Below are 18,031 nucleotides of genomic sequence, written 5' to 3' on the forward strand. Positions count from 1 at the left end.
ATGACCTCGGCGACAGTTGGTTGCTTCCAAGAGGATGCCGCATGCTCAATTATCGATGAGGGCGTTGTTTCCAGGCTGCTTTCAACGGGAAACAATGACTCAACCGAAGTCGAAGCGTGCTGCAAGGAGTCTATCGAGTTGGATAAGCTTGTGCTTTTCTTAGGCCGTGCGCTGCTTCTTACAAGGCATACTCTATATGTACTGTTGTGCATGCCTGCAGTTGCACACAGAAATGTGTCTTCAACCGCTTTTGAAGTATCTGGCCCTTCAGGGCGCGGCGGTTTGTATGGAGATGCAGCCTCATTTGTTACGTGCGGGCAGCGTATGTGGCATCTGATTGCAAGCCTGAGCGCTAAACTTGGAAATTTAGCTCGTAATCTCCAAGTGATATCTGTCCCTATTGTGATTCCCTGGGAAACTCGGGAGCCATCACAAAGGGGAGTGTTACCGAGTGTCGCGGTTCAGAATGGCACTGAGTGGGTTTGCCGAGCAAGAGAGGCAGTGCTTCGCCACCACCAACTGACAGTAGGGGGCAAACTCTTTTGGAGGTGGTCACGTGAAACTACGCGTGAATATTCGGTCCCTCTTGTCGCGGACAATACATGCACGTTAACCAGTGCTGCAGCCCGCGACCTGTGGCCCAGGCACTGTTGCTTGGAACCCCTGGAATCTCTACCATTATGTCGAGCTGAGCAAATAGGGTCCTTTGAAGCGGATGAACAGAACCTGTCGTCAGGACAGGACTTACATTCACCGACTGCACGCCCCCTGTTTGATTACACGCTTGCTGCTGGAACATTTGATCGCTTGCATGCCGGACACCAGCTGCTCTTGGCGGCCGCAGCACTAAGCACTCGACGAAATATTGGCATCGCTGTCGCATCGGGCCCTTTGGTCAGGAAAAAAGCTGCATCTCTTGAGGATGCAGCAGCAGCTGGTATTGAGCCGTTTGCTTATAGACTTCAGGCAGCCGTTGCGTTTGTGCAGCTGCTAGCAGCATCCAGGGGAGTTAAAGTATCTTTAAACGGTTTCAGTGAAGCAATTGAAGAAGAAGAAAGAGCCTTTTCGGCGGAGGTACAGTTCCCGGGCTCCTTGACTGGTGTGTCTAGTAATTTTGAGTATGGATTGAGACTAATATCTGACGCCAACAGACGAACTCCTGAGGCACTAACCTCCGAAGAAAAGTTGTCATTGCGGGTTTTTCGGATCTCGGATGCGATAGGTCCAGCTGACCGGCTGATGTTTGACTGTTTAGTCGTATCACCAGAGACATTGAAGGGGGCCGACATGGTCAACAGCATCCGCAAGGAGGTTGGAAACAAACCGGTGTTTGTGCTTACAATCGGACTCGTGCCCACAGATACGCGTGTGTCTAGTGACACTGCTGTAGCACTCGCAGCGCACCTGCCCTTCCCCCACGACCAGCAAGCACCTCTGTCTAGGTTGGCAACTGAGTTTCACAGGTCAGCCCAGGTTGACACCCTGAAAGAGGCTTTTCCCGAGGCGCGAAGTATTGTTGCGGAAGCGGAGAAGGGACACATGCAACGTAGTGTTTCACAGGAAAGCCAGAAATCCTCGAATGCTTCGGCGGAGACGCTTTTGAAAAAACTCAGCTCCACTGAGCTGCGGCAACTGCAAGCAAAGCGTTTGCGTTGCGAATCTACTTCAGAGTTGTGGATGCGCTTTCAAAAAGCTTGGGTTTGGCTGGAAGGAAGTGAAGGCGATAAAGGCATTACTGGAGGGGAGTTTTTCGCCATGTTCTGGAGCACGTTGTGCGCTGAGCATGCCGCGCCCTGGAGGAGGCTTTGCACTTTGGATCGCGTGGCGCGGATTCTCAAGTTTGTGGACGACGTCGAGACGTGTGCAGAGACCGAACCGCTTGTGCTAAGTTCGTTTTTTGGCTCGCTTCTGTCTTGTCCCTGCAGTTATATCCAGCTGGAATCCGTTCCCTGCGAGGGTTCGCAAATCACTGCATTGGTGGGAAATCAGAGCGCTACGAAATGCACTGTGGCGAACTGGACGCCGGAAACTGAAGAAGTGGAGTGGCAAAAGTCTGCGGCCAAGCTCTTGGTCGAGCTTCAGCTTAGATCTGGAGGCAAAGGGTCATGCGCCGTAGCTTCAAGTTGTCGGAGAGCAACGGGGAAGGCGCCAGCATGTGCAAGCCTCCCTGAATATAGAGACGTTGGGTTGGAGGAACGCTACTCTTTGCTTTTGAGCCTCATGCAGGAGCAACGCGCCGCCAGTCTTGCAAAATTGGCGCCAGTTGTACAACGAAAGAATGCATGGCGAACAACCACCGATGCGAATCTGAGTGGGTATGAAACCGGTGACTTGATGCGGCAAGCACGCCGGATTACGCAGCTAGAATATGCTGAAACTTCCGTGGACCCGGCAAACCGGCTGCAGAGTTTGCGAGAAGAATACTTTTTTGTCAGCGATGACTGTTTCAGGAGACACCGAAAGAGGCAGCTAGAGCGCTTGCTGGATGATGCGCATTGCCTCGACTGCCTGAGTAACGAAGAGATGTTGGGCGCTCGAGCAGCCATTGAACGAGAGCTGCAAATGTTATAAACCGTGAGCAATTCGAAGGCAAACGCACCTTCGCAAAGCCCCAGACCGCGTTCGTAACCCTGACGTAACAATCGCTCGTTAGTGACTCCTCCTAGTCTGCGCAGGCGCATGGATGTTTCTATGTCGCATGTTGTCTGCACCAGAAACTCCAAGCCTGCGCAGTCCCAGCTTAACATGGGCGTTGTAGGCGCGAGGCAAAAGGAGTCCCTATACTGTCTCGGAACCTCGCTGCGGAGAGTATTTAAATATGAATGAAGGGAAAATGGGGCATTTAAACTCCGTCGTCTGAAAGCTTCCACCTGAATTTTGATCCCACGGCCACCTGTCTTCTATGTGCTTTGTGTAAGATTTGACGGGGAGTTCGGAGCCTGGCGTCGCGTTCCTTACGTTGCTGCTATCAGAGTGCTATAACTTGAGCCGCGTGTTCTGTAGAGTGCGCAACCTCAGTGCACCTGACGCTATGCAAGATCTCGGTCTATGTGCGAAGGTGTGGCCTAGGCCAAGTATAGAATGATAAGCTGACCACTGTCACGTAGTGCAAGACACATCACACAGCCTGCCATACTTTTGGCGCCCATAATATAAGCCCACGCAGATTGGTCTGCGGCAGTCAGGCAGTTGCATGCCACGCTGTTGCGTGGTGCAGTTCAGTACGACAAATGGTTGGGGTGTGCCAAGCAGTATGGGTCAACGAGTCCGCACGCACTTACAGGCAAGCAATGCGTGCTCTGTAAAGTTGCGGACAAGGCAGCGTTGCTTCCTCACAGTAGGTTGCTTTTTGAGGGCGCACAAAACCTGTTTGGTTTCAGCCCGGTGAACAACCGCTTCACTGGGTGCACAAGGAGAACGCGCAGCACTGTGTCTGTTAAGGTTACATTCATTGACGACAGAGCACTAGCATACCGCGTTTCCCCTCCCGACGCTCTGAGGCTAGCGGCTCGTTGCATCCAGTGAATAAACTGCACTGCAACATCTGTGGAACACTATGATTGCATTGGCCATGTAGTGTGGCCCAACGTGTTCACGGTGGCGCGTTTTAAATGGAGTGCTCAACGCCACGTCGCTGGCCACTGCTTAAACGCGCCCTACCCATTTATAGGTGCAAAGCTGAAAAATCCACGCCATCTGTAAAGGAAGGCAGTGTCGTGTCCTCTGCATTGGTGCCGTCTGGCACGCAGAACCCTCCTCTGACTTGACAGTTCACCAGCTGAAGTCGCAAGACAGACGAGCAAATACAAATACGCTTCAAACTGAACAGATTCGAGGTGCGGCGTAAAAGAGCACGGTACTGGTAAGTGGAGAGTGAAACTAAGGCTGTGCTGCTTCAGCTCTGGTCGTTTGTCGGCAGAAGCTCACTTTGCAGTCTCTCCCAACTTTAGCGCCGGGGCAAAGTATTACGCGTTGGAGCACTGCCTTTTGTCCAACTTCCGTGCCGGTCATGAGGATCGACTGAGTAATTTTGCAGCCTGACCGTAGTGAAGCATTTTTGGCCACGATGCTTCTCTTGACAACAACATCTGCCTCTAAAGTGGCACCGTCCGCCAGGACACAGTCGCGCATCTGACAATTTAAAGCATGAACATCCACAGTTGGCAAATAGCCGCAGGCATAAAGAAAATGCCAAAGCAGGAAGAGAGCGACAAGTAAACAACCACAGTTCGTCTTACGCTGCCAGGCTTTTTAGGGTTGTGCTCTGGTAGAGCCCAGTCAGGAAGTACTGCTCGCAATTCATCCAGCCGACCGCAACAAAACTGAAGACAGCACAACTAACGGAACGAGTCCACAACCATGATAACCCGTGCCGATCATTTTCTCCCTGCATCAGAGCTTCCTAGAACTTCCGCAAAAGATAGGCATATGGGGATGCGTGCGCATAGAGGGCGCGGAACTAAGGGGAAACAAGCACTGCAGCCGATTACCTTGTTGTTCATTTCGCGATAGTCAGCAAGATTATTAACGCGGCAACAAATCCCTGCTGCTTCTGGGTGTATGCAACACACGACTCGGTTCCCTTTGGCCTAAAGCACCAACGCATCCCGCCGAAGACTTGAAGCGACAGCAGGCAAACTAGATGCAGAAGCTAACTCAACTGCCAGGCAGCTTACTGGTCGTGGGGGAGGGTTAGCTGCGGTATAATGAACCGGCAAACCGCTGCCTGTGGGCACTTCGTTCGTTGGTGCTGTCGCTGTTTGGGATGTTGACGTTGGTTCCTCCTCGCCTTGATGCTGAATGGCCCACAGCTTTTGCTCAAAAATGTCGCACTCGAGCCGGCTGTTAGACCAAACTGGAGAAACCGCAACATGCCACCCGCAGCATCAGAAAAACTCTGAATATGGCTTGCCGGAGAGAAGAGGACACCATCAGCCTCCACCAAAACGGCAACAGCGAGGGGCGAGGGGATAAGCCACTTGAGAACCAGTACCTTCTGCTGCACTCGTCATCTGCATAGTGGTCATGTAGGGCACGAGGTCGAACTGCACAAGTCGACAAAAGATACTGGCATCAAGCCCGCTATTGATCCCTGCAGTCACTGCAATTCTACAGAGAAGGTCTCATAGTGCGCCATCTAACGTTGCAGAGTTTTAATCAAATTGACTCTTTATCGGCTCCAAGGTGCAGGCATCTTCAGGTGTCCAGCGCCAGGTAACTCACGCGGATCGAATATAGGCTGTGGCGCAACGACGGTTGATCGAAAATTTTAAGCGTCGCATGGGTGAAAACATAGACATGTGGATCGTAGTAATGAGGCAGTAAATGCTGGGATGGGTACAAGAATAAATGGAGCTTCGGAATCTGCAAGGAACTCCCATGACTCATGCCTGAGCAGGCGCGGAGACCAAAAGAAATCAAGCACGTAGTTGCAGCTGCTTCATATGCTGAAGAGTGTCCTGAAAGCCCAATCATTCAAGCCATTTTTCAGGAGCTACTACAACAAACTGCTCACTGTGTCTGTCCTGGATTGCGAGCAATTGAACACCCGCGTCATCCACAACAACCGTCACCGGATTGCCCCTGCTCGTATCAGATTTCTCCTGCAAAGCTTCCTTCGGCTTCTTGCCGCCTCCCTTCGCTCTGGCCTGTACTGAAGTCGGCTCGGCAAAAGGATCTCGTGGAATCAAGTAAACTGTGCACGCCGCCCCTTCCGCGCGATGTCGATCTGCTCACACAAGCAGCCCATGGAAGTCCACCGTAAAACACAGCGGAGGACCTCAGTGCTTATAACCGCTTTCACCATTGTCTGCCTATTCATGTTTTAAATAATGCGACCCTAGAACCCCTAAGAAAGCCACGCCGAAGGACTGCGAGCCCGGTGTGTGATGTGAAACCACAGCAACCTGCGGAGCAGCTTCGCAAAGCCTCACTTGCAAGGGCGAAAAAGTCCACGTGGCCGATAAGGTCGCAAGAGAGGACAATGAAATCCGTTGTAATTAAGTGGCGAATCTGCTGCAAAGCTTCTGCTGTGCCGCAAACTCTCTGTTCAGGATCATCTGTGATGTCCACTGAGCGTCGTCTATTGACCCCTGAAACGCCGTCCTCTCCATCTTCTTCTTCCCCCCGGCGTGTACATTTCAGTCCAACAACTTCAAGACGCCGAAATGAGCTGCGAAACTCCTGTTGTAAGTATGCAGAGAGCTCAGCTTGCTGCTGTGCTTGAGTGACAACGATTACGTCTGAAGAACGCACAAACTTACACTAATGCAACAGTAGATTTTCCAATATATTTCAACTGTACATACATTTTTATCCCACAGCATTCCAAGAGGTACAGCACTTGCGCAGAAACAGGGAGCGCCTGGACGCACCGCCGAATGTAGCTTCCTGTAGGTTTCTTAGACAATACCATATCATCGGCCGGTTCGCGACCGGTAGCAACGCCTTACACGAAACAGCCCCAGCTGATCCATGTGAGTCCAGGAGGGAAGAAAGGCGAGAGCCGCTGCCTCCAGCCAACACTACAACCTGAAAATAACACGTAGCAATCTGGCGTATATGCCAAAACCGTACGTCCTGCAAGCTGCTGCTCATGGAGAGCCTCCACTCTGTATGCAACGTGAAAAGAATGGAGTCGCGTTCGGTCAAAGTGGGCGGAACTACGCATATTACCTGAAATTCTGGGAATGGGTTTTTCTGCTGAGGGGCGTCAGAAGGGGCTGCCGCGCCTGCGGCATCTGCTGTGTGCGGTGACATGGCCCATCAAAGGGAGTACGCCACTCACTAAACCTTTTCACAACATACAGACTCTGATGAGAAGATTTTCCTCTTCAACTGGTGGAAAGCTGGCAAAGCTTTCGAAAACCATATATCCTCTAGTTCCAAGGGTGCAATGCGGGGAGCAAGGCGCAGGCCGAACTCTGCAACTGACGAGGCCGAGGATATTTGCAGCGACCCAGAGCTTCTACTTGACAGGGTAACTATGAAGAACTACAAGCTGTGACGCCAGCTGCAGCGTCGGCAGCCCCACTTCTGGAACCACCGTACCTTCCAACGTAGGATCACAACGAGTTGCTTTGCATTCTAGGGTTAATTGGCCTCTGGTTGCAAATTAATGGAGCATGGTATTGACTGTAAATAAGGTATAGCCTGTTAGCGCTTGCAGTTTGTCTCTGTGTCGAAGATGCAAATGGGGCTGGCCTGTCACGTGCCATTCGGCTTGCTGTCTGAGTTGACCTAGACTGCGACAGCAGCTGCAAAAGTAAATGAGGTATTGAAAAATATAGCTAAAAGGGTATATCAAGTGTCTGGATTGGCTTGCGGGTGCAGCGTTTCCTACTCTAAGTACTCGGGACGCAGACACACGTTCGCTAGACAAAAGCGCAAAGAAGTTGTCGGCATAATTGTGGAACCCCCAGCTCTCAGCCCTCCTCCACAAGTAGAAACCCCTCTCCTCTTTTTTCAGGTACACATCACAGGGACGGTACCACCAAATGTAGCCACTAGAGCAGCCTGTTTGATCGTCATTTTGGGACTGGTGGCAACTGGTCGTCACACCCACTATCCTGTCAGGCAAGCAGTCGCTCCACAGACAGCTTAGTTTCTCCGGCGGCGCTCAGCATTCTGAGGAGACTCCAATTCAGGCCGTCCTAAATTGTGTTCTGTTGTTCGTTTGGGTAGGCCGGCGCTCCCCCAGTTACAGGAGGCTTCTACAGGATGGAGATTTGCCAAAATCTTGGATGATATTTCGGGGACTCCCTGATCTACGTTTGTGTCGGCTTCTCCTTCGAAAGGCTTGTTCGTCTTCACGTACAGCGGGCGCTGTCTGACTGAGCCGAGCTTTAGAGCAATGTTGAGTGATGGACAAAGAATCGGAGTGGGGCTTTGTCTCTTGGGACTGAGCCTCGGCTTTGTCGGCATGTTATGTTTCTTAGACCGAGCTCTGCTGACCCTTGGAAATTTGGCGTTCATGTCAGGTATCTGGTTGGTGCTTGGTGGCAGGAAGACGCTCAAGTTTTTTGTCCTGAAGCCGCACAAGTGGAAAGCGTCGTTGCTTTATATCTTGGGAGTGCTCCTTATTGCCTTGGGTTACTCGCTTATCGGACTGCCTTTGCAGCTGTATGGCCTATTGCGTCTCTTTGCTTCGTTCCTGCCCCAAGTCCTCGGGGCTGTACGCCTTTCTCCCATTGGCTGCTGGATCTTGCAGCTACCGGGGCTCAAACAATGCACCAAATGGGTGCTTGATGGCGATAAGCAGCTTCCGCTCTAAGCGTGCGCTTGATGAAGGTACCTCCAGATACTCAAGGCGTCATGCATCTCTATCTATGTGAATAAGGCGTCTAATTTCCCCGTAAGCGCCTTTGTACCTTCCCGAACAAGAACTTTTGTAGTGGAGGTGAAGCAGTGGAAGCAATGGCCAAACTGTGCTGCTCCTGTTTCTGTGTTGACGTAAGAGCTGTGCGGCGGGACCCTACATTTCTTTTCGCGACGCCGAGTACAGCTCTTAACACAACGCACAGTGTCCGTTGAGACATCTACAGATTTTTTTGCGGAGGTGGAACTGTGCTTCTGCAAATTTGCAATGCCAAACAGGCAGGATGTGTCGCTGTCCTCCATCCAATTCGTCACAATGGTTGTGCTATCTGCTGTCAACCCAGAGGGGAGCCATCCAGCAGATCTCTCCAACTGAGGCAAAAAAAATATTTCTGGTTTTCGTGCGAAATTATGGCATTCCTGGATTTCGTACTGCAGAACCAATGTAGACGCATTTTTGAGGACGTTAAGTAGTAATGCACCGGCGGTTGGATATATTATGTGTGGCTGCAATAGTTACGGCGTTGGCACTAGTTTGGAGCGGCCTCCAGGACTTCCACTGAAAGCATTGGGGCGAAAAGGAATTTCTTAGAAATATTTCTTACGTAGGGCAAAGAAATCCGTAGGCCTGCTGCATATGCATTGTCAGAAACCGTCCGCTCAGGCGATGTGGAATCCCTCGTAACCTCATAGAGTGTGCAGCTTCAAGACACTTTTTACATACCGCAAATATGATTTTTGTTGAGAAATGTGTTGTGAGGTGCCGCCATAGTTTTGTGGTTTACGAAAGGAACCCAGAGATCAGACGCGCCCGAAACCGCCGGCGGGAGAGTGCTGGCCGGCCACGTTAACTTCGTCTGACCAGCTCACCCACATTCTCCATGAGAACGCTTTTGCATTTATCAGCTGCATGCAGCTCTGCTACCGATCATTAGTGAGCGGAGTGAGCGCTTTTGAAGAGTCCGACACGCCTGGCTTGCAGCTGCCTAGCGTCCGTGGGACTCCAGAGCGGTGACCAGGGGCTTCCGACCCACACAGCCCATTGAAGCTCGAAAAGTTGATGAACATGAAACAAAGTTTCACTGCTATATTTTGCTATCCTCTGCTGATGTCAACTTAAGAAAACGTAAAAGAAGGCGTCTATGGCGATTAAGGGCCTCGCGGCAATGCCGTTACGCGTCGGACAAGGCAATGTGGTCTATGGCGATCGATTCGCTCAACAGGCTTTCTTTTCCCGCCCAAATTTGCACTAAACACTCATAGCCTCTAGCCTCAAAAGATCTCATTTACGTAGCGCCCGTGTAGGCTCGTCTTTTGCGTGCCTCCCCGCCCCGCCGGGCTCGCCTCCAAAGCTGATCGGCTACGCAAAAGGGAAGCCAATTTATGAATAAAAGGGTGCCAAATTATTTTTTACTATCATCTCTCAGATACAAGTTTGTTGTCCAAGTATTTGGTGGCTTCGTCGAGACGTTTTGGGTTGAGCGCCTTGCGGCGACAGCCGTTTGGCGTCAAGAAGGTCCGCAACCACAGTAGTGGTCTGAATGGTTCACAACGGGTGTGCGCCGCTTGCTTGCCTCTCCTTGGCCTGAACTTTTTTTTCTTGTCTGTGAAGAGCGTTCTAAGCTCTGCAGCTTCCAATTGGTCGCGCCACAGCTGCGTCACATTCTCGCTTGCGAACGCCTGCCGAAGGAAATTCTCCCTCGCTAAGACACGGCGCTACCTTGTAGCTTGTTGCACCATCTTGGGGCATTTTGAACCACAGGCTATTGGGTATTAACACGGCAATCCTTAAGCCGAAGCTGCCCACTGTTGGAGATTCACAGTCGGGTCAATCATCTGAAAATGGAGAGCAGCACATGCGCTGATTCTCAACGCTGGAGAGCTCTGCACGGAAAAAGAACTGAGGAGCTTCTGAAGTAAGAACAGGCATCAAGCGTCTGCGTTGTGTCCACTTAGTGTCAACAAGTCTGCCACCTAGCTCAAAGCTCCTGTTTCTGAAAGTGTATATATCCTCAGGCAGCCAATGGAAGTGTGCTTTAGTACTCCACAAAATCCTGATATGAAACCGGAATGTTCCGAGTAAGTTTAATGCAACTAAGAACTAAGGTCTCCTGCTCTCCACCGGCCACGTGCCGATAAGCGGATTTGGAATAGAAGCTGCGGATGTGCCTCGCAGGGGTTCTGCTGCTGGCCTGCGGACGTCATGGGAAGACAGTGGCTTTAAAGGCCTCCATAGACGTCAACGATACGCCACAAGCACTGAGGTAGAGCCTCCACTGACACATTCAGCGATGTACAGTGGCTTTTGCATTGCAGCACTTGTCAAGGAATGAGAACTCGAAAACTCCAAATTGCACTGTTTTCTGTTATCATTTTCAAAGGTTGCCGAAAGCCTTGTTTGCGGAGGTGAGCAGTCCAGCAAGCCAACTAGCGCTAGGAAGCTCGAACTCTATCAGAGAAGAAATTCCAGCAGCAAGCTTCAAGATGCCATCAAATGGACAGGTGGTGTGTTCTTCAACTTCAGGCCTAGCATTCAGTATCTTACTAAATGACTAACTAAGAGCGAGCATTCATGGCCTAGTGAGCATTGCGGACTTGTGGCGCAGGCCAAGAAGAACCTGGAGTTTTGAATCTGCAAGGGTTACAAGGAATTTCGGTAGATAGCGCTCACTTTCGGTCTGTGCAGAGCCTGAAACGACTTATCCCACTTTCTGGGAAGCAGAATATCGGAGAAATTTTGGAGCATCGCTTTGTCCATACGGGTCGTTCCGATCCTACTGAGAATAATGAGCCTCATGTTGGAGGGAAGGCACAATCCAGGTTTCCCCGTGACTCGCACGACATTCGAGGCATAATCCACCATTCGTACTTGTGCGTGGTAGCCGTGAGCAACCCAATCCCTTTGGTGGCATGCTGCATATACTTCTCTCCATGCGCCTACTTATAGTTGCGGTATACCGGCAATACGCTGTCTGTTTTTCAGGAGTGGCGATCCAACTTCACTTGTGCACCGTCGCACGTCTCACGTTCACGCTGCAGAAAACCCATGCAGATGGGGTGTCGACGTTTTTAACTATCAGCTACCAGAACCCAGGAAGCTACGAGGCATAGCCACTGAAGAGAACTTAGGGGTATGCCTTGGAAAAATGCAGTCTTGGTCAGTGGATTTTCGTTTGCAGTTCTGCAATCCCTGGACATGCACTCCTCATTTGCTTTACGGTTCCTAATTGTGTTTATAGGCTAATTTGGTCCCAAAGCGGAGTCTAGATGAGCGGTCAAATTCCGGAAAAACGTCGAGTTGCACCACGCAGAGTCATTTCCAAGGGCATCTTGAGCCGGTACGTTAGAGTCACTTTAAAGGGCATATTAGAGTCGGTATGTTATAGCTATACTACTGCTACGATTTGGAGCGTGTCCCACAAACGCCCGTGGCTCCATTTTCTGTTTTGTTTTCGCTTGCATACAGTCAACGCTGTATCCCGTGGAACGCTCAACTCAAAAGTTTTCCCAAGGGAAGAGGAGGACCACAACGGAAACAGACAGTCTCGATGTGAGGGCCTCAGTTGTTGGTTGAAAATTTTGCGTCTTTGCACGAAAATCACGCCAATATCTCTGACAGTCCTTCGATTTCTGATGCTGCTGTTGTTTCGAATATGCAATACTGCGTTTTCTTCCCCTGCAGCAAACGTGCACTCCCTTTAGAGAGGAAACCTTTCGAAGCATTCGTGGGCCTGGTGCCACACGGTTGCAGAGCCATCTACACGTGAGAATTAACAGCAATCGCTCGTCGTGCTAGCATGAATTAAGCCTCTCCACAGATCCATCAATACTCTCTGTGACGTGCCGTGCTGTCCTCACTGTCAATACTGTGACTACTTTTGGGCTTGCTGTGTTACTTCAGAATGGATTGGTGCCTTCTGCCGAGCCAGAGTCAAGCAGAAAGCGATGCAGCGAGCTCTGGCACACGGGCAGTCTTCAGGTTAGCTGTCGCCGATTGAGCTTGCTTCATGACCTGGAATTATGGGTTTGCGGAACCAGAGCTAAACTATCTAGATCCATACGTCTCTGGTGTTCTGCAGAGGGACTTGACTCCCCAAGCTCACGTGGAAGAGCGCAGTGGACGCCGTCAGCACCCTGCAGGGTTCAAAGGTTCACTCGAAAGGAGCTCACTGATGCCTATATAGAGCGGCACAGCATTAGCAGGATCCACCAGAGGATCGACACGACAGTTATTCACAAAGACTCAACCGTGTAAAGTCCAGAGTGCCAGCAACAGCCACAATGCGGGAATAGACTTGCTTGTTATTTGGATTCAATCCAGCAGACGTTCCTTGAGACCGTCGATACCATGGGTATCACGGCCCTCCCACAAGTCTAGCAGAGGATTCGCAAGCGCCTGACTTAGGTCAATGCACCTTGCAAGAGCAATCAAGCCACGGAGAAAATCAGCAGATCCCATAACGTGGTACCAACATGAAAGTAGTGCGGCATTCGCTAATCTTGTCTGTGCGCGGCAGCGTACCGGAAGGAAAGCTGGGGCATTTCATTGTAGAATGTATGTTGAATCTCGAACTCCTGTCTTTGCTTCCTAGCGGTCCGCTTTATTGGATGAATTTTCGAGTCACATCGCATGTAGTGTACGTGAGCGCTGCACTGCCAGAAGCTCGCGTATTCAGACTTCAACATGATCTCTTACACTTGGGGTAAACAAACCAACTTCGCCAGCGTCTGGCATTTATTTGTTGACAGCAGCGGGTTTGTCGAAGGAATCCTGGAGCACACCATAAAAGCAATTGTTGTGTTTGCACACTTTCCGCAGGAGGCAGAAGGTCTCCCCGACAATCGTAGCACGAATCAAATGCTTAATGCATCAAAATATCGTCAACTCTCAATTATCTTTTGTACGCATAGGCAACTCAAGCACATATGGCAAGTGTTTGTTCAACAAAGTAGTAGTCCCCCTAACATAATTCAAGGACGCTGCGTTCATAATTCAATAGTTTCCAAGGGATTCTAAGGCTTACGCTGATTCGTGATGCGCCACCTCCATGGTCTTGCACCAAGTCCACTTGATGTTTTATGTTTTTCCTCCAGCCGCAGCTTAAGCCTCGAATGTGCTTTGACACTCTCCCAGCTTGGTATGTCAGAGGCCACTCAAAGGTAGGGTATGACTCCTTTGAAGTATGCCGATTCGCCAGAAAGCATGTGCCACAGGAGTCATTAGCAGCAGCGTGTCCATAGGGAGGAGAACATCCGAACAAGACACCGCAAACAGCACCGGGGATCAACATGATCACCGCCAGCACGCAGATGTTTGCGGGAGGCGGTACCACCGAAATCTTGCTGCACGGTATTGTATGGATTCCGAAAAAGTAAACCGCAACGGTTGCTAAGAGAAACTTCTACCTTTCACGTACTCATCCAAGTACGCGCGCCTTGTGCCGAGTCTGGCATCGCCACCTCGGAACCACTACACTTTAAAGTAGTCTCCAAGTATTGGCGAGGCTCAGTTTGTACTGTAATTGCAAATATATATTACATGGATGTGTCACGGATGTAGTCCGTCCGAGTTATCTGCATATGTTTGACTGGGGCTTGCCGGTCTGTGAACTCGGGTCATACAGTCCCCAGATCTTTGCTGCGGAACTGAACTACATACATTCTGAATAGCAGAGAGTTAATGCGCCCATCCACTGAGAAACCATTTCATTATGGATCTAATTGGATAAGCGCTACGAGGTGGTTGGGTCAAATGCATTCGCACCAACCACAGTTGCGCAAAACTGTCTGGCGATCCACGCTGTTCTTCACAAAACGCATTCGGCAGGAACTGTCATTAGCCGCACCGAAGCTCTTGAAATTTGCCTGCATATGAATGTCATGTACCAATTTGCTCGTAGTTGAACGTGGACGATGCCATAAAATGTAGAGGGTGGCAGTCCATTGTCAGCAGCTCTACTGTCCACTGATTTTATCGTAGCACCATGATTTAGGCTAGCAATTACTTAGGTTAGCATTCACTTTCTTTTTTTCCTAATAAAAAAATCACCTCACACACAAATGAGCTGCCTCCTTACAAGTCTTCATCCAAACTTGAAACAATGCCAAACACAATCGCCTATACTTGGTCCCAGACACCCACACAACTATCACTGCGCCTTCGCATTCCTTCCCTGAAGGCGGATCTGCACCAACTGCAGCGTAGCACACAGTTGTCTGTTGTTGTTGCCATTTGTTACGTGCGCGTGTGCTGGCACCCGTGGGTTCTGGAGCTCGACCTTTGGGACGACGTCGTCTTTCAATCTGCAAAGGTCATTCCAGGGGCTGAATGTCTCACCATTACTGTACCAAAGGCCCAAAAAGGCTTGTGGGGTTCTGTCGCTGCGACTAGTAACCCGCGGCTACAGCAAAATGACATACGGCAGCGTAGACAAAGAGCTATTGCTGATTACACCCAGTGGCAGGAGCAGTTGAATCGCGCGCGCGTTGGTGCCAGGGATGCCCTCAAAGAAGCCCAGCAAAAACGCCTTTGGAAACAACAGAAGGAACAGCGAGAATGGCAGCAGCGCCAAAAGAGTCTACAGGTGGAACAGGTGCTTCAGCAGATAGAAGACGATGAGCGAACAACGCCCGAACAAGAGAAGGCAAAGGTGTCAAATTCCCATAAGTGTGTTGACTATCAAGTGACTGACATAGAAATTCACGGCATTCCCGAGCCACAAGGCATGCAAACGCCACAGAGTGCTCAAGGAAAGTCCAAACAGTCACAAAATGGGGTAGATCCGTGTTTGATAGCCAGCTGGTGTGAAGATGCAAACAAGGACTGCGACAGTGAATGCAAGCTCGGCGCAAGCGTAACCGTTGATAGTAGCTTCTCCAGCACAAACAGCAATGCAGCGCTACAGGCAGACCCAAAAACGGCTGCAGACTCTGCAATGACATATGGAACAAACGAGAGGAAAAGAAATGCGCCAGTTGACTTGTCGGCAGGTCAGATTGCTTGCGGTGAATTGCTTTCGGAATCTGTCCCCGGTTTAGCTTTACTAGCAGCCACAGAAGCTCATACCACTCAGCCCGTATCCTGCACAAAAGTACGTGTTTCCTTTGGACCCAGAAGACCAAATCGAGTCCCAGCAAGAGGCCCCCGCGTCCCACCGCTCCCTCATACTGGACCAGACCTACGCTGTGGCGGCACTCATAGGTCAACGCCAAATGACTTGTCTCGAGTGCTGCAAACTAGCCCACATTGGTTACAGTCGAAAGCAGCTCGTTTACTGATGTGCGGAGATGTAGCAGCAGCGGCTGAGGCGTATGCAACAATTCTACAGCTTGCCCAGCAGCATAGCCAACATCGTCTTGTAATTGTCAAGGCTCTTTGTGGACGCAGCCTAGCCAGGCTAGCGTTGGGGGAGAACAGAGAGGTGAAACAGTACACTTGCTCCTTTTTTGCTTTGAATTCAGCTCCCCTGCGTATCCTGTGACGCCTCCTCATAATAGGCAAAATAACAAGACTTCTTTGAATAGTAGGCAATAATAGTGTGCAACGGGCGTTATATTCGTTGCAGGCTATTTCTGACTGCAAAGAAGGAATGGCAATTTTGCAGGAACACATGCGACAAGAAGAAACGGCGGCTGCTGTTGCGGGGCAGCCACTAGAGAAGAGCCTAGAACACAATGAGTGCATGCACTTGCAGCGAATCATTCTTGCCCGCCAGGCTGCAGCGTTTTTGAGGCTCGACTCCCTTGAAGAGTAAGCAGCTTGGCCACTACAACAAGAGCATTCTTCATAGCCTCCAGAACAGACAAACAAGAAGTTGCCAGCACAAAAAGACAGCATGAAAGAAGAAAAAGGTGCTGCATCGCCGACATCAAGTTTATCTCACTGCGTTGTTTCATCTACGTGCAGCGCTGCAAGGAGCCTAGAAGAGCTTCTTCAGCTCTACACAACGGTAGAAGGGGAGTTCGGAGATAGTGGTCGTTCTTATCAAGAAAGGATCGCCATAGCCGCTGACCTGATGCATATAAAATGGTGTGCCTTGGCATTGTTTCCTTTCCGCAGGCTTCTGTAGGAAAGTGTACTGCACTCATTAGCTATGACATAGCTGCTGTTTCCTTGCTCTTTCGTTGTCGTTCCTGCAAATCTTTCGGTTTTCTGAGTGCCACCAACAACTTTCTAAAAGCTGACTTTGATGCGTTGCTGAAGGTTACAAGTTATTGGAAAAGCGAAGGCGGAGGCCGACACAGTACTTCGGTTAGCATTGGCAGCCAGGCATAAACTGGCTACCCTGGAAGCGCCATCAGCAAATTCCACAGCAGCTGATCACCAACAAGATGAAGTAGGGCTTGGAGTAGACTCTGTTACAACGGAGAAAACTGCTACGGGCCAGTGCGCTCTCCTGCTTCGCTGCATCAGGATTTACACACACTCACTAGAAAATCTGCTGGCTCAAGTGTTTTCGAAGTCTGATCAGCTAGGTCGCATTGTGACGGTTGATGACGGCAACTGCCCGTGCGCAGTATACTCAATGAAGACTGGCCTAATAGGACAGCAGGACCCAGCTTCATCAGCATCGACTGAAGAGCAAATCACATTCACAGAAACTGAAACACACGCCTGCGAAAGAACGAAAAATGCCACATCGAATGCCGAAGAAGCCGACCAGTCTGCTACAATAATCAAGTTGTCTCGCCAAGTGGAGGAAGCTGTGAAGGCATCCGAATCGGACGGAAGCAACTTCCCATGCGCCGCAGCAGCAGCAACAGTGATTGCTAATATGACACTGGCCCTAATGCTGCTGCAGCAGGGGAGCGACAGAACAGCAGCAGAATCAGCTCTCACAGCTGCGGACGCACTCATCTGGCATGTTGAGGAACAACTCCGGTTGCAGCATGTTCTTATCCGGCCAACGTTCTCATGGGCAGAAGAGCATGGCGAGGACATCAAGAAGTGCGAGCCAAGCACGGAAGGGACGATGCATAAAGGGATTACGGATGAAGTTCGCCAGATGCCTGCTACGCCAGTGAGCCTTCTGCAGCAGGTACGGAAGGCTTTACAGACTATTCTGATTGTTTGTTAAATTCGATAGCAGAGCAGCCTTGAAGACATGCATACGTCGAAGTTCTTGTGACACATACAACCACAAGAGAGCTCCGACATTCGAGGCTTCTGTGTTACCGGCCTTTGCCGATTGCTTGTGTAAGCTTTGCAACTACCTCCAGGTGCGTCTGTTTCTTCGGAACTAAGCGCATTTTAAGTTGGTATGTGCGCACCCAGAATCACAGGTTCACTCTGCCGACTGCTTGTCGAGTGAACCTGTGACACTGGGCGCGCACATAACGACTTCAAATGCGCTTGGTTCCGAAGGAACACACGCACTTCGAGGTAGCTGCAAAGCTTAAAATGCTGCCGGGTGACTGTATTTGTTCCTTGCCCTTGTCCCACTGCAGGCTAACGGGCAGTTCATGTGGAGACTGAAACAGAAAATCTCTTCAAGGCGCGTCAGATTGTTGCGTCATCAATAAGAAGTACCAAGACACACAATTAGTCATGAACAGGCTGGCTCGAGAACAAGAAGCAGTCTGAGGACACGTAGCAGCGTTCCTGACAGACTGCTAGTTAACTGTCCTTTTAAATTCATCATGATTAGTGTGCATCCCAGGAACCTTCGCGGTGAATGCCACTCCGTAACGTTTTCCGCGCTAGGCGATATGGTAT

At 50.4% G+C, this 18,031-nt stretch overlaps 4 protein-coding genes across 4 annotated transcripts; 3 read left to right on the plus strand and 1 right to left on the minus strand.

Moving 5' to 3' along the window:
- Positions 1–2,571, plus strand: ENH_00075170 (hypothetical protein, conserved; the record flags this gene model as incomplete). The annotated part of the gene is made up of 1 exon (XM_013582854.1): positions 1–2,571. The coding sequence occupies one exon, from the start codon at positions 1–3 to the stop codon at positions 2,569–2,571; it is 2,571 nt and encodes an 856-aa protein (XP_013438308.1).
- Positions 2,572–3,664: 1,093 nt separating this feature from the next.
- Positions 3,665–6,759, minus strand: ENH_00075180 (eukaryotic initiation factor-2B gamma subunit, putative; the record flags this gene model as incomplete). Its single annotated transcript, XM_013582855.1, has 11 exons — positions 3,665–3,778; positions 3,928–4,131; positions 4,239–4,322; positions 4,491–4,589; positions 4,677–4,855; positions 4,994–5,045; positions 5,224–5,390; positions 5,516–5,728; positions 5,934–6,242; positions 6,375–6,531; positions 6,676–6,759. 11 exons carry the CDS (start codon positions 6,757–6,759, stop codon positions 3,665–3,667), a joined length of 1,662 nt encoding a protein of 553 aa, XP_013438309.1.
- Positions 6,760–10,158: 3,399 nt separating this feature from the next.
- Positions 10,159–12,500, plus strand: ENH_00075190 (hypothetical protein, conserved; the record flags this gene model as incomplete). Its single annotated transcript, XM_013582856.1, has 10 exons — positions 10,159–10,232; positions 10,493–10,580; positions 10,698–10,821; positions 10,923–11,187; positions 11,300–11,447; positions 11,556–11,654; positions 11,783–11,866; positions 11,999–12,079; positions 12,218–12,295; positions 12,396–12,500. The coding sequence occupies 10 exons, from the start codon at positions 10,159–10,161 to the stop codon at positions 12,498–12,500; spliced, it is 1,146 nt and encodes a 381-aa protein (XP_013438310.1).
- A 1,917-nt stretch (positions 12,501–14,417) lies between these two features.
- On the plus strand, positions 14,418–17,791 carry ENH_00075200 (hypothetical protein, conserved; the record flags this gene model as incomplete). The annotated part of the gene is made up of 4 exons (XM_013582857.1): positions 14,418–15,737; positions 15,882–16,066; positions 16,520–17,354; positions 17,681–17,791. 4 exons carry the CDS (start codon positions 14,418–14,420, stop codon positions 17,789–17,791), a joined length of 2,451 nt encoding a protein of 816 aa, XP_013438311.1.
- Between the last annotated feature and the right edge of the window lie 240 nt (positions 17,792–18,031).

This window comes from Eimeria necatrix, genomic scaffold, assembly GCF_000499385.1.
Source record: "Eimeria necatrix Houghton genomic scaffold, Enh_scaff76, whole genome shotgun sequence".
NCBI lineage: Eukaryota > Apicomplexa > Conoidasida > Eucoccidiorida > Eimeriidae > Eimeria > Eimeria necatrix.